Source organism: Etheostoma cragini, chromosome 5, assembly GCF_013103735.1.
Source record: "Etheostoma cragini isolate CJK2018 chromosome 5, CSU_Ecrag_1.0, whole genome shotgun sequence".
Lineage (NCBI taxonomy): Eukaryota > Metazoa > Chordata > Actinopteri > Perciformes > Percidae > Etheostoma > Etheostoma cragini.
In genome coordinates, this window is record NC_048411.1 from 16,579,898 (window position 1) to 16,594,718 (window position 14,821).

Sequence of the window (14,821 nt, forward strand, 5' to 3'; positions counted from 1 at the left end):
CACATTAATTTAACACAGAGACACACCATTTTTTCGACACACAATAAAGCCAACCTCAGATAGTGGATGTCTGATTTCACAGTTCACATGTTTTTGATTTATTACTTAAAATTACAGATTTGTCTGTTGAATGATGAGCATTTAATAATAATAATAATAATAATAATAATAATAAATTGAATATATATAGCGCTTTTCACAAACTCAAAGCGCTTTATTTATCAATATCTTTACAAGTGAAAATAACGACCTAGGCGGAGGAAGAGAAAAATACTGTAAATGTCATTCTTTAAATATTTGATTCCAATGATAACGTTAGATTTAACCATCAGTTAACCATTAATGTAGTCTAATGGTGTGTTCACACCAAAAACATTTTTTTTTTTTTCCACACAGCCCCATTACTTGTAAAGCTAATGCAAAAACGCGAATGCATGCCCATTTGCGCTGGGCAACACCAATGTTGCGAATACACTACATTTTGGTCATTCGTCAAAATGACTAATCCTCACTGATGTTTTTGAATCAGAAATAGAGGAAAGAATTATTGTGGCCATCTGTCGCTGGTAAAATTCACTGAGGTGTGTGCGCCCCCAGATGATGTTATGAACTCAGACCGTAATTGATGATGAAAAGAAACATTGTTCGTATATACAAGAAGCCCTTCCTCCTCCTTGGCACGTCTCGCACCAATCAAATTACCAACCTAGTACAGTACCAACACTGTCAATTGGTAGAAAAAAATGCCCACTGGTGAACACAACTGTAGGGGGCGCTGTCACTGGGGAACAATATTTTAAAATAATTAAAAATATTAGCAAACCTATGCCTATACATTTTTTAGCAAGTTTAATGTTGTGTGGACATAGATATAAATGTTCTAGAAGTTTGTTATTGTTCATTCTGAGCATGAACATGAAGGAGTCATTTTGAGTGTTCATGACTGTGGTCATTCAGTAAATTATGACACTTTTAATGCAAAGTTAGCATTGTCCGACTTGTCTTTGTCGTGACAACTTGACTTTAGGGAAAACAACAATCTCTGTTAAGACAACTTGACCTTAAACAAGACAACATAACCGGTCAAAAATGTCATGACAGGCCAAATGATCAAACTTTAATAAACTATTAAACTTTATGTGTTAACATTACATTAAACTGTCATTAAGAGGTTGTTTTTTTTTACACTGGCTGTCATGAGAGCATTATAATTGTGTCATGAACATTTTTCCTTGACCTCAAGTAAAATGAAACAATTTGAACCTGTCATGAAGTTAGCTTTCATCATCAAAAAGCTAATGACAGTGTCATAAATAATAATATCCATAACCTAAAATAAACTGGAACCATTTGGATGTCTTAAAAGTTATAAGACCAGTTTGACATCAGTGAATGCAGTACAGAGGTGATTTAATGAATTTTAAACAGATAACGTTGGCTTTAGGTTAACGTTTCTTGTTGCTAAAACTAGCTTACGGTAGCTCACTAAAGTAAACGCAAACTGTAGTTAGCTACCATTAGCTAGTAAATTTAATTAGCTGTAGAGCTGTTAAATTAGCCCAGGGCTGCTAAGAGCCAAAACCAGAAGGAAAACCCTTGCGGTAGTGTATTCTCAGTTGTAAAACTGGTCTCCGCTAGGTCCCCTCCCTCTTCCTGTGGTCACGACACCAAAAGCTCCGTTAACATCTAATGCCGAGCTAATGTGATGGTGAAGACATGTCATGCCCAACTATGCCTCTGATTGGCCATACCTGGTATTCTTACCCTAAACAATCTCACGCCTAAAGCCTAAAAGCAACCAATCAAACCAGCAAGGGCAACATGTAGAGAGGGACTTGTCCCGTTGCAGATATTGACTAGCATTTACAGTAGCAAATAGTACTGAATGTGCGTTAAGCTGGGTTTTCACAAGGCAGCTTTGGAGCGATTCAATCAGATTCCAATCATTCCGCAATGTTAGCGTTTAAGCTAAGTCTGTGTCGCCAGACCGGGACTAAAAACAGCCTCCAAGACTTACGGAGGAGGCCAGTTTACGAAAGGGAAGGCACTAACGTTATCAAGATGGTTTTATTTACGGGTTTAGTTCTATGTAGCCCAGAACTGAGTCAGCTAGCTAATTGGATAACTAAGCTAATGGCAGCCTAACTACAGTTAGCAACAAGTCCCAAACTCAAAGAATTACCTTGATGCTGCATTAATGGTCGTCAAACCGGTCTCATAACTTTGAAGACATCTTATTGTGAAGTTGTCATGACAAAGACATCACCATTCTTTGTTAAACTTATGCTTTACAAACACCAAAGCAAGTAAGCGCTGTGACTAACGTTACTCTTCTGAAGTGGTTTTGAAGAGGGATATAAGGTAGAAATACGCTTGTTGACTAGCAGGACACCATTGTATTACTATAATACTATCAAACCTGACTAAAGTGAATGACAGTGACTGCATGTTGCTTCCTCTAAATGTCAAGTTGAGGTCGACTAGCTCGTTAGTTTGATAAATGGATCAGACCTGCATGTTAGGCGCACTAGCAACAAACTGTGTATCCAAGAACAATTAAATCAGTGGAAATGACGTTAGATCAGTAAAAAGACAACGCTGGAAATTTACTTTTCTATCAAGCAGCAAATAAGGATTATGTCAACATTGCAACGTCCTGCGATGTGACTATCGCCCATGCGCACATTGTTCAGCCCTAGTCACAACACAAAGATTGTTCTCTTTGTTAATGCCAAATTGTCATGACAGAGACATCACAAACAATGCAAACTTTGCATTTCAACTGTCAACATTTACCAAATGACACTTGGAAGGTCGGGAGTACCTAGTACCCTAAACTCTGCTGTTGCGTTTATCTCTTCTTCTGTTCTCTTGCTTCTTGCTCCTACTTTACCAGTAGTCTCTTCTGGCAATAGATGTTGTGCTCTGTGCGGGATCTCGCGGGATTATTAGTGGGGTAATTTACAAGATACGCAGTTAGTTCCATTAGTGCCTGGACTAAGCCATTCCTCTATAGCACTAACTCGCCCAATCTTAGACCAAGGGAAAAAAGCTTAGGGGGATTGTTTGGCTTGAGGTGATAGAGCAAAGGACCCCATTATTACTCCAAACCATCCCTTTAATGACAACAGTCATGAACATTCAAAAAGACTCCTTCATGTTCATGATAGATGTCATGTCAGTCTTATGCACACCCCGTCAAATCGAGTGTTACCATCTCGGTTTGACTTGAAACTTTCTTTTATATCTCAGTAAACTGAATGTTTTGGGGTTTTGAGCTTTTGATATAGATTCAATAATTCTTTGAGAAAATAATAACAGATGAATTGATTACTAATCATCAGCCCTAGTGGAATTACTGTATCACTAACAGTGACTGGAATAATGATTAATTATATGCTTAAATTGAACAGGAAGTGTGTTTTTCAGTCTAAAGGTCAGTCATGCTTGCAGAGGAGGACAGAGGCAGTGTGTGTGTAATACAGCATGTAATCTGGACACCATTGAAATCCACTGAGAGAGAAAAACATTCATATAGAAAATAGAGATGATCACAAAGAGAAATGAGTTAGAGTCAACTACCCTCCCTCCCCCAACAGCCCCTGAGTAATCAATACTGTACAGCAGACTGTCTGCTACTGACTGCATTCAAATATCTGAATGAGCTGCAACAAACTGTTTTCATATTCAGTAACAATTTGATCCTTGCTCTTTGGGCTTCCTGCTCCATTTTGACTCCTTTCACATTAAATAAACAGGATATTGTGAAGGAGAAGGGATGCAAAATGTCTGACTGCTGGGGATTTTAAATGTAAAAGTGTAGCACTTTTCTAGTCTTAACGACTACTCAAAGTGCTTTTACATCTACAGGGAACATTCACCATTCACACACATCCATACACTGTGGCCGAGGCTGCCGTACAAGGTGCCACCTGCTCATCAGATTACCACTCACACACATTCACACTCCGATGCGCAGCAGTCAGTGTCTTGCCCAAGGACACTTTGACATGGGACTGCAGGGCACCAACCTTCCGATTGGCAGGCAACCGCTCTACCACTAAGCCACAGCTGCCCCACAAAGACACAATGCAGAAGATTTGGCACATTACAGATCTCTAAGCTGCTTCCCCCCTGAAAAAGATGTCATGGTTGGTAAAACAAAATTCTTTATATCCTCTACATGAGTGGACCAACCTTTTTTAACAGTTCAAAGAAAAGGAAACCTTTTGAAGAGACACATTTCTCCTAAACTGAGGCTGAAAAGAATTGGAGCAGGCGGTGGCCACAGATGGGTCAAAACCATAAACACTGACAACACAAGTGAACTTAGAATTTAGAAGAGATCAGCAGAGTTTGACTCCAGCAAAGTCTTCAGAGCTGAAACAAAAGACATTTATTAGCTGCCGTTAATACCCAGAGGCATCATCTCTGACAGTTGTAATTCACCAGCTCCTGAAACTGTCGCCTCAACACGACGCTGAAAACGAGACTACGAGTTAGAGGAAAGAAATTTGTCTCTGCTGGCAGACCTGTGAGGACGAGAGAAATGGTTGTTAGTGGAAGGGGAATAAATACACTATAAGAAGGTATGTGGGATGTTTCATCAACAGCCATGGTGATATGAAGGGACAGAGAGATGGCGGGAGAGGAAGGAGGGAAAAAAAACATGGAGGACGAGAGAACTGGGACAAACAACAGGACATGGAGAAGGAGCGTACAGACAGGACAGAGACAAACAACAGGACAGATAAGACAAAAACACACAAAAGGACATGGAGGATGAAGACAAACATCAGGACAAGAACAGAGAGGAGAGACCACACAGTCTGACCCTCTTCACTTCTCCTTTGCAAGAGGACGACTCAGAGTGAAAAATAAAACCCTCACGGTCAACCACCCTAACCTGATCTGAACGCTTTATGTCTGTCTGTCTGTCTGTCTGTCTTCCGGATGGAGGCGAGAAAATAAAAGAGTGCTGACTGACAGACGGGCGGCCATGATGAGTCAGCAAGGAGATGATGGAGCTGGGGATGAGATGACAGGAGCGGAGAGGAGAAGAGGGTTGGAGAGGAGGTAGGAGAGGAAAATTGAGGAGAGCAGAGGTAAAGAGAGGAGAAGAGAGGGAAAGAGAGAAGAGGAGAGGAAAAAGAGCAGAGAGGAGAAGAAAGATAAATGAAACACGAAAAAATAGTTTTTGATGGAAGGAGGAGGTGGTCTTCATCTCCTTACCGTGGCGTCCCCGGAGGCCTTACGGCATTTGAGGTCGGAGGTCGAAGTGATGGACCTAAAAGAGGTTTTGGACTCGGGTTCTGCTCTACTTTTCCTATCCTAAAATAAATGATACGATAGGTGCAAACAAACATTAACACACACACACACACACACACACACACACACACACACATTGCTGCCATACTAATACCTCTGGGTGGTGTATAATATAGTATGATGTAGCTAGTAACAGTGTATAGTATAGTACAGTAACAGTACATAACATAACGTGGCATACAGTAGTATGGTGCAGTATAATATAGTAAAGTAACTGTATACAGTGTAGTGTAGTATAACATAATATAATAAAGAATATACTAGCATAGTGTAGAAACAGTACACAGTAAGTGTAGTATCCTATAGAATAGGTAAGGGTTAATGCCTGACGAGTAATTAATTACCTGAAGGCCTTAGAAGAGAATTAACCCGCTTATACCATGGGCAATTGCCAATGCTTTTAAAAAATGTTATAGTTTTTTCTATCAAAGTCTTAGGTTCTTACATTTTTTAAATAAGTCTATTTCCATGATAACACCTGAGGTTTTGACTAATGCCTGGGACAATCATTCCCATCCCATGTTGTTCTTATGCAATTCAATATGTTTTTCACTGTTCCAGTAAATAGGATGGACCTTAGATACGACCTAGCAACAGGAGATGTTTATATAGTCCGCTCAGCTCATAGAAGCCTTCGGCTCAACTACGAGATGTGAGCCAGCTAAAGTCATGCCAGCAAAATTCAAAGTCAACAAAATTGACTACAGTTGACAATCAATAAATATAATTTGACAGTGTGTTTAACAACAAGGCATCCTAATGTAGCCATCGGAACAGTAAAAGGGATGAGAGATGATCGAAATTTAGTTCAGAGGGGCAGTGTAACTTCTTGCAGATTTTGTTTAGTGCCATCCTGTGGTGTTAAGAGGACGAGGCACTGAAGCACCACACAGTGCTGGAAATAACAGATTTTTTTTCATAACGATAAACAGTCAGTTTCACCTGAACTTGTTAATAGGTGCCGTATCACTTTTTAGTAGACACCCTGCATCCAATCAGATTTTCACCCAGACCCATGGTATAATATCAAATAGGCACATCATACATTACAGTATACTATATAAAGGTATAGTTATGTATAATATAATATTGCATAGGTTAATGTAACAAACTAGTAGCATATGGTGTAGTAAATACTATAATATTGTATTGAGTTGCATAGTATGTTATATTAAATGTAGAACCCATAGAATAGCATAGAAATGGCATATTTGAGAATAGTCTGTATTTTGATGTGTGTATTTAGTTATTACTAAAGTACAGTAGGTGTGTGTGTGTGTTTGTTTGTGTCCCACAGGCTCGCTATTGTTTCAGATGAAATGGTGTTTCAGTAAAAAGAGCATCAGTCTGTTTTACTGCCAACAGCCACAAACACACATCAACACACAACATGAGGCTTAAACACACAACACAACACATGCCATGCCAACACAGGAAGCGGGGGAGATGGGGGGCACGAGGACTGAATGAAGCAGTGATAATGATGTTTTTTCATCCTAAACACATTGGATCATTATACCAACACTCTGCTGCTATAATGCCATCTCACCTAGTATGTTTGTGTAACATGAAAAAAGAGGGAAGGGGGAAAAGGGGGGGAGACAGCAGCACATGGATGATGGTGTTGTTTCATCTCTGACATCATACACAGACGTCATCAGTTTGACCTTTGACTCGTCACAGCCAACAGTCAGACAAGGGCTGGGTATCAACCTGAAATATTTTCATGAATATCTTTATTATTATATTATTATTATTATTAATAATAATAATAACATTAATATTAGTAAGTATAACTCTTTTAATATTTCTATATTTTCCTCACTATCATCATTCCTATTAAAAGACCAAAAACAGGTGTGTTAGATTTAAAAAATAAATAAATATTTGTACTGATGTTTTATTATTATAATTAGACATTTACAAATACAATTATTTGCAAAAAAAATAACATTAGGCTAACAACAGTCCACTATCAGCAGTAGTGGAAAGTAACTAAAGTAACAACAGTTAACACAATTATTCAAGTAGTGTACTAACAGTAAGTAATGTAAGGTTAGAAAGGTTAAAAGGTACTTGTACTTTACTTGAGCATTCCATTTTCTGCTACTTTATACTTCTACCTCCCTACATGTATATTGTTAATTTAACTGCACTAGATTTATCTGACAACTTTAGCTACTTAACAGATTCAGGTCAATAAAACAAAATATAATTAATAAATGATGATGTATTTTTATAGATTAATCTCTCAATCGGTATATAAAGTCACTGAAATGAGCTGAGGTGTTTAATCCGATATGAAAATCCTTCATCCCATTAAAATATAAAGGCCTAGTTAAAGCCCAGCTAAAAAGTGAATCGTAACAAGTAGGCTTAAAGCTGGATATAAAGTAAATTTATGACAGCTTTTGGCACACAACCACAAGCTGACGCATGTACAAAGGGGAAATTAGGTTTTCTCTGTTTATATAACAGACATAAAATAATTAATTAAATTTTTTATTTTTTATTAGTGTATATCTGCACTGTACACAATTTGTAATTGTTGTTTTTGGTTTTTAATAATAGTAATAATAGTAATAATAGTAATAGTAATAATAATAATAATAATAATAATATTGATAATAATAATACCCAGCCCCGGTTTGGAATCCTGAAACAAATTCAGTTCAAAACAAAAATAAATATCAATAAAACACATTGATCATGACTTCAAAGCCAAACTGGGCGTCAGACTGGTAGAATCTGACACAAGTTCATGAGTCCACACAGAATAACATATTTCTGGATCAAATATTAAAGTCCACAGTGACAGAGCAGTGGAAGACTTTCAGTCAATAACAGACAATCACATGAAAAATTAAAAATAACACCATGAACGCTACAGAAACCCTGTGCTCTTCCTCAATTTAAACTAAATATCATTAATGCGTCCTGTGTGATTAGGATCTGAACTGCAGGTCTGCTCATAGGGTCTGCTGCTGGTTGCAGCTTGTCTAAAATACCACCTTAACCCTTCGTAATACCACCTTAATCACCCAACACTTTAACTTACAGTTAATGATGCTTGCAATTTGCTCCTGGGAAACTAACATTTGTATTAAATTAAATGAAAAGAAATTGATACAGAACCAGGTCAAACTGAAGCTGCACAACCTATTTAAAGAAAGTGATGCTAACTAGTTTGATAGCAATGCAATTATCCACACAAGGGGACAAGTACTGCTAACAGTTGCTAGCGAGCAGAGGATGTACATGTTGTAGTCAGCCAACCAACATCACTCCTCTTGCCTAAATCTAACCAATGTAACCACAGAAGCCAACGAGTACCAGCCAATCAGAGGTAGTGCAGGGCGGGTCATGCCATTGCCATTCCCAGAAAAAGCAAATTTTGCATCCGCCGTCACCATCTTGGCAGAGCCTGACGTCCACTAACTCCCAACTAATCCAAAATTGGGCAAAGAGGCAGAGTGTCAGTGGAGCTGAAGCGGGCCGAATGAAGCCTAATATGACGGCTGCCACCTGTCACTCAAAGCATGAACGCCCTTAATGAACTTAAAACCTGGATATAATTTAAACGGGTGTATTATATAAACATTTACCCCCTTCTGCTGTAAAGTGGGGCATTTTAACACCGGAGTCTATGGGTAATAACTGCCTTTTGGAGACAGCCTCAAGTGGCCAGCACCAGAGGTTTGAAATGCTTACGTTCCAGTTTAATATAGACCATAGTATCCTGTCATGTCACCATGGTTACAATGTCCTGAATGATGAATACAATTAAAAGGTTTCACCTCCTCCTGTCTGATAAGGCTTCTACAACCAGAATATAATGTGCACATTCTCAAAAATGAAAGCACTGTTAAGGCCTCCTCATGTATCCTCATCAGGGTTTCCTCTCCCAGTGCTGCTTCGTTTAATGTGCTAATCCTGCTCTGCTAACTCCTCGCCTCAAGACACAGCTGTTTGAAGTGCTAATCATCCTCCACTAGCTGCTAGCCTTTAGCGGCTTGTGTTTGAAGTGCTAATCCAGAAGTGATGATTATTAATGTGTTTCTGTCAGACAGCCGATTCCAGCTGCTGACATGGCTTCACAACCTCTGGAAACCGGGTGTAAGAATTTGTGTTGTTTCTCTGGAGAAGCTGATCAGTTTCCATATATGAGCAGAATCAGACATACTTTAAATTATAATGTGTGTGTGTTCATGTGTGAATAAGCCATCTTTAAACAGTGAGAACAGTTTCCTCTTAACATCGGGATGTTTCTTCTGTGTACGCCACCTCCCATTGAAAAAGTTATGATCTATAAAAACAAACTTGAAGGGATTATTAAACACCTGACTAAACTCTGACCCATACGTACAAAAATCTTGGAGAGGTGGGGGATTAATGCCAGATTGTGTAATAATTCCTCTAACATATTTCATAATATCAAACATGAATTATAGATCAACATTAACATTTTTAAACAGCAATGTTAAGGAGTCATTTGGGGGTAAGACAGTCTTTACATTTCAGTCAGTGTGGTTGATTCTTTTGAAAGTTCAGAAGCTGCAGCTTGATGTTAAAAATAAACCTATGAAGATATTCTTTAATAATCAGACAATAACTGTATTTTTGTTTAAATGCTGATGCAGTTTAGTTTTTTAATTTATTTTCTCAACTGTTAAGTTTTTGTTCCCCCACAGAGTACAATAAAGTTTTATCCAATCTCGTATGAGCTGTAAAGCTGCAGCAGTCACTTTAATGATGCAGTTATATCTCAAGGACAGACACGGTCTCTGCTTCTTTACAAATTATGAGTGTGATGGAGGCACTGAGGTGACGTCTCCAACAATGAGGCAATGTCTCCGCAGCAACAGACAGCTGTTTGTGTCTGTCAGTGACATCATGCAGGTGAAGCAGCTCTTAGTAGTTAGTTCAGGGCCATATTATTATAATTTTGAACATGATTCAATTGGTCATCATAATAGCTGCTTCTGATCACTTTTCTGTTGATGAATTGTTTCAGCTCTAATAGCAAAATAACCAATTTATCATTCTCATTCATCATTTGTAATTTTCTAATGACAAACATATTTAAATAAAACCAAGATTCAAAAGTTCTTTAAAGATTTTTCTTTAAAGAACCTTTGGACTTTGTGAAGTTCTGCTCAATTGGGAATCCAAAGCCCTTGTACTTTACTGTGTTGTGCTTGTGTTGTACTGTGTTATGTTGTGTGTTGTAATTGTGTTGACTGTGTACTACAGTCATGTATAGGAGCCCTGTTTGTGGCCTCTGGGTGTTTTCCACTGGTCTCAGACCAGCCAACAACAGGAACACATTAAAGTTTGATATGAAACACAGAAATGAATATCTGAGCTGATTCCTGTCCGTTTGTTCTTCTTTTAGCAGATCTGAGATCAGCGTGAATCACAGCTGTCACATCAATATAGATGAGGCAAAAATGTAATGTGTATTTATATGGACATTATATGTATGACTGTTTATGTTTAACAGGAGAGCAGAACACAGAGCTGAAAGCTTGTTTTACATATTCAGAGTACCTTGACAACACGCTGTATCATTTGATTATTCTCCTAAAACATATTAGAGTGAACTTAAAGCGGGAACGGACATGATATCATGTTTTATGCTTTAGAATTATGAATAGCAACATGTTATTTCTTGTTCCTTTCATAATATTTATGATTTTTTGTCTTCATGTTTCAATGTTGGATTTTTTGTGTTATGTTTTTTTCTCCTCTTTTTCATGTAAAAGCCAAAATCAAAACAGTTTTTAAAATTTTTAGATGATGTTTTTATTTATTTTTATTTCATCTCATTTTGATGTGCCTGTAAATTCATTCCTAAATCTGTGGTTATTATCATGAACGAATGCAAAAAGTCATTTTCAGTATAAGTCAGACTCTTTTGTTAGATTTATGTCATAAGTGTCAATTTCATCTTATGTATATTTTAAGCATAAAGTAAACATGCTTATGTTTGTGATGTTTTTCTGTTCTTCCTGATGTTTTTTCAGAAACAAAATCTCATTTCAGCTTTGTCAGTACAGAATGACAAATAAACAAGTTCTCTGACTTCAATATGTTTGTCTGCCGTTGAATCCAAGCCAGTTGTTACATATTCACGTTTGTTAACAGCTAAAATAATGAATATATATATATATGAGAATGAAAACAACTTTGTAGTATTTGCAGCATCTCGTCAGTAAATCAACTGTCGGGCATCAGAACAGAAATAATCTTTATTTCTGTTGTCATGACAACAGGGAAGCAGCTGGCGGAGGGAGCAGGTGGTTTGTGGACAGAAAGAGGAACCCCTGTGGACACCAATAGTCCTGTAACTCAACAAGTGGTCTGGAAAAACGCCTCATGTTGATTTTCCCATGATGCTTCAGTGAAGCTCTGAAGCAGAATCTAAAAACAAACATGGCTGCTGTGTCTCTGAGATGTTACAAACAACATCATGAATGTTTATTTCCAGAGGTGAGATCCTGATCCAGGTTTCATCGGACAGTTTGTCATTTATCAACGTCTGATATTTCCAAGTGTTGTTGATATGTTTATCATTCCTGATTAACACATTCAAATCTTGATATTTCAGACTTGTAATTGGTTTGGTTTGAATTTGTGTTAGTAGAGCTGCTAAGTGTTCACAGTTTATTTGCCATTAAACTGAATAGTACTTCATCTGAATTAAATCTTTAATTATTGTCCTTTAAAATGAACAGTTACTAATCTTTAGACATTTTATCTTCCAACTTTTGTAAAATATTTTTTATTTGACATTTCTAAAGCTGCAACATCTGTTTCTTTTTCTCTGGTTTGTGAATCTAATTCAAGGGAAGTGTTGAAATTACAGTATAATATAAAGACAGGACACAGTTTAATGTATTGATTCAAAGATGCTTTGACACAGCAGTTTGTACTCAGCCATGTAAACCCTGTACTGATTTGATTCTATATTTGATATTTAGCACATTGTGCATTCTACTGTGTAAGTTCATGAGAGCTGAAAGGAAACTAATAAAATGATGAATCAAAAACCCTAAACGTTTCTTTGTTTCTCTGCTTTTCCCTGTGTTATATGATACTAAACTGACTATCACCTGTTAGGCAGGAAACACAAACTACATGAAGACGTCCCCCTTGTCTTTAGGCATTAATGTTTGTTTATCAAATTTTACAGAGCAAACGATTAATCGAGTAAATACTCTGCGGATAAATTAAAAATGAATTGTCAGTTGTAGCCCAGAACATCACAGCAGTGATCCTCACTTCTTTTAAGTCACAACAGACTTCAGCCAGATGGACTGATCAGTATGTTGGTATGTTGAAATATTGTATTATAAATGTTTTGTTTGTCGGCCACAAAACCATCATTAAAAAGACAAAAACAAAATTCTCGTCCCATCCCTGATCGATCTGAACTCAATCATAACTTAAGCCGTCTCAGTTCCCCCTCACTCAGCATTCCTAATTTAGCCTTTAACATTTAGCCTACAGCCTTTAGCTCGGCCCTGTCATCTACAGTTTCACGGTAAACATGTGCAGCAACAACAGGTTCATGGTGATAAACTACCTGAAATGTGATCTACTGACATCAAACACAATGTTATTACTTTCACATACAGAAAGGGCTTCTTCCATTGATAAATACTAATAGAATAGTATTAAATTCAAATCATTTGTTCCTGGGAAAATAAAATAACGTGAACAGCAGCACAGAAGAATATAAGAGCAGAAATAAGAGCAGAGTAGGTTCAAAAACACGCACACAGTAGAGTACAGTACAGTAGAATAGAATACAGTTAGAGTGGAGTACAGCAGTGTAGAGTACAGCAAAATAGAGTCTGGTACCTGCAGGTTTTTCCTCCAGACGTTCACAGCAGCAAAGGCAAGCTGCATCTGTTTCCTTCGAGCGTCTTTGTGTCGTTTGTAAGCGATCTCAATGAAGATGAGGAAGATCCCGGCGACGATGCCCCCGGCAACCAGCATGAACACACCTAAGGAAAATAGCCACCATCTTAAAAATTCATCAAGAGCAACAGGTTTCAGACTTACACCCGTCTGTAGGTCTGTATCCTACCTGCCATGTTCTCGAACGTAAGGGTAGCGGGGGCGTTGCTCCTGGAGTCACACTCCTGGTATCGAACCCACGTCTTGTCCAGGTCTTCCATGAAGCCATTCTCATGAGAGCTGAGGAGAGACAATGAATGAACGCCGTGAACTACCACATTTAAACATTAAAGTTGTTTAGAGGGGTACCAGCAAGGTATCAGTGGGGCACTAAGAAGGTATAAGAAGGTAATATCCATATCAGTAGGGTACTAGTTTCAAGTTAAGTTATGTATTAAATTAAATATACAACAAATACAGAAGTTAGTAGTGTACGTAAAAGTATAGATAAATATACTGTATATAAATACATACAGTGGGGGTATCGAAATGTACCATGATAGAATCAGTGGGGTATATCAGATGGGCATCATTAGGGTATCTCTCTGTATCAGCGTATCGAAAGCATGTCATCGGGTATCAGTCTGATAGACGAGTAGGTGGGGTATTAGTATTGTGTCAAAAGGCTATCCAATGGTATAGCGGTTAAGTAGGGTATCAGAAGAAAATCCGTGCGGTATCTGAAGGGAATCTGATGGGGTATTAGTATCATTATTCGGGTAGCAGCATATCAAAAGGGTATCAGAAGGGTGTGGATAAGCCATTAGAAAGGCATCATTTTATCAGTAGGGTGTCAGTAAGATATCCATAGGGAATTATAAAGATATCAGATCGGTGTGGTATTGGTAGGGTTTCAGTAGAGTATATGTCAGGTACCACACAGGTCATATGAGTGTGACTTTTACCTGAGAATAGCCAAAGAAACGTTCTGTTTCCACGGACTGTCTTTTCTCATTCCAATCCCGAATCCGGAGCGAAAGAAAAGCTCTCCTGTCGTCACCAGATCGCACTTTTGTGATGCCTCGAACTCCAACACAGCGCTGTCCCAGATGAAGGCATGAAGCTTACTGCAGGAGGGGCAGGAGGCATTAGGTATGAGTTAGAAGACACACCAGTCTACAGTGTATTACACTGCTGACACACAAAGACTAACTAACTGTATACTGTGCCTACTTGTCTCTGACGGCTTGGATGGCCTCAGCAGCACTCTCGTAGTTGTGTTTCTCCATGTGCCGGTACATGGTGCTCAGCTCCACCTGCCGTCTAAAGTAGATATCCACCGAACTCTGCTTCACTGTGGCGTAGATGAACTTATCTGATGGGTTACGCAGCTAAAAACAACCAAGAGTACACCACAGAACACATGGTCAGGAAGCAGGTCACTGTCAGAGATTACAGTGTCCTGCGGGCCACTGTAGGTGTCTTACTGGGTGAATGCTCCTGGGGCATCTTTTTCATCCAGAAAAGCCTTCAGTGCTTTTCTTTACTATTCCTTTAATGAAGAAATACTCTCCTGTTGTAATAT

At 38.3% G+C, this 14,821-nt stretch overlaps 1 protein-coding gene across 4 annotated transcripts in view; it reads right to left on the reverse strand.

Moving 5' to 3' along the window:
- Positions 1-5,205: 5,205 nt before the first annotated feature.
- Positions 5,206-14,821, reverse strand: part of grin1b (glutamate receptor, ionotropic, N-methyl D-aspartate 1b) — a 44,709-nt gene continuing 35,093 nt past the window's right edge. For 2 of the 4 annotated variants that reach the window (XM_034872003.1, XM_034872002.1), the window contains 5 exons: positions 14,470-14,627; positions 14,202-14,363; positions 13,427-13,536; positions 13,198-13,343; positions 5,206-5,331 (listed from right to left, as the gene is read on the reverse strand). In XM_034872003.1, coding sequence (XP_034727894.1) covers positions 5,221-5,331; positions 13,198-13,343; positions 13,427-13,536; positions 14,202-14,363; positions 14,470-14,627 — 687 coding nt within the window. In that variant the 3' untranslated portion in view covers positions 5,206-5,220. Of the gene's footprint in view, positions 5,332-12,981; positions 13,344-13,426; positions 13,537-14,201; positions 14,364-14,469; positions 14,628-14,821 lie in introns of those variants that run through there. The other 2 variants (XM_034872001.1, XM_034872000.1) reach the window with 1 other exon arrangement.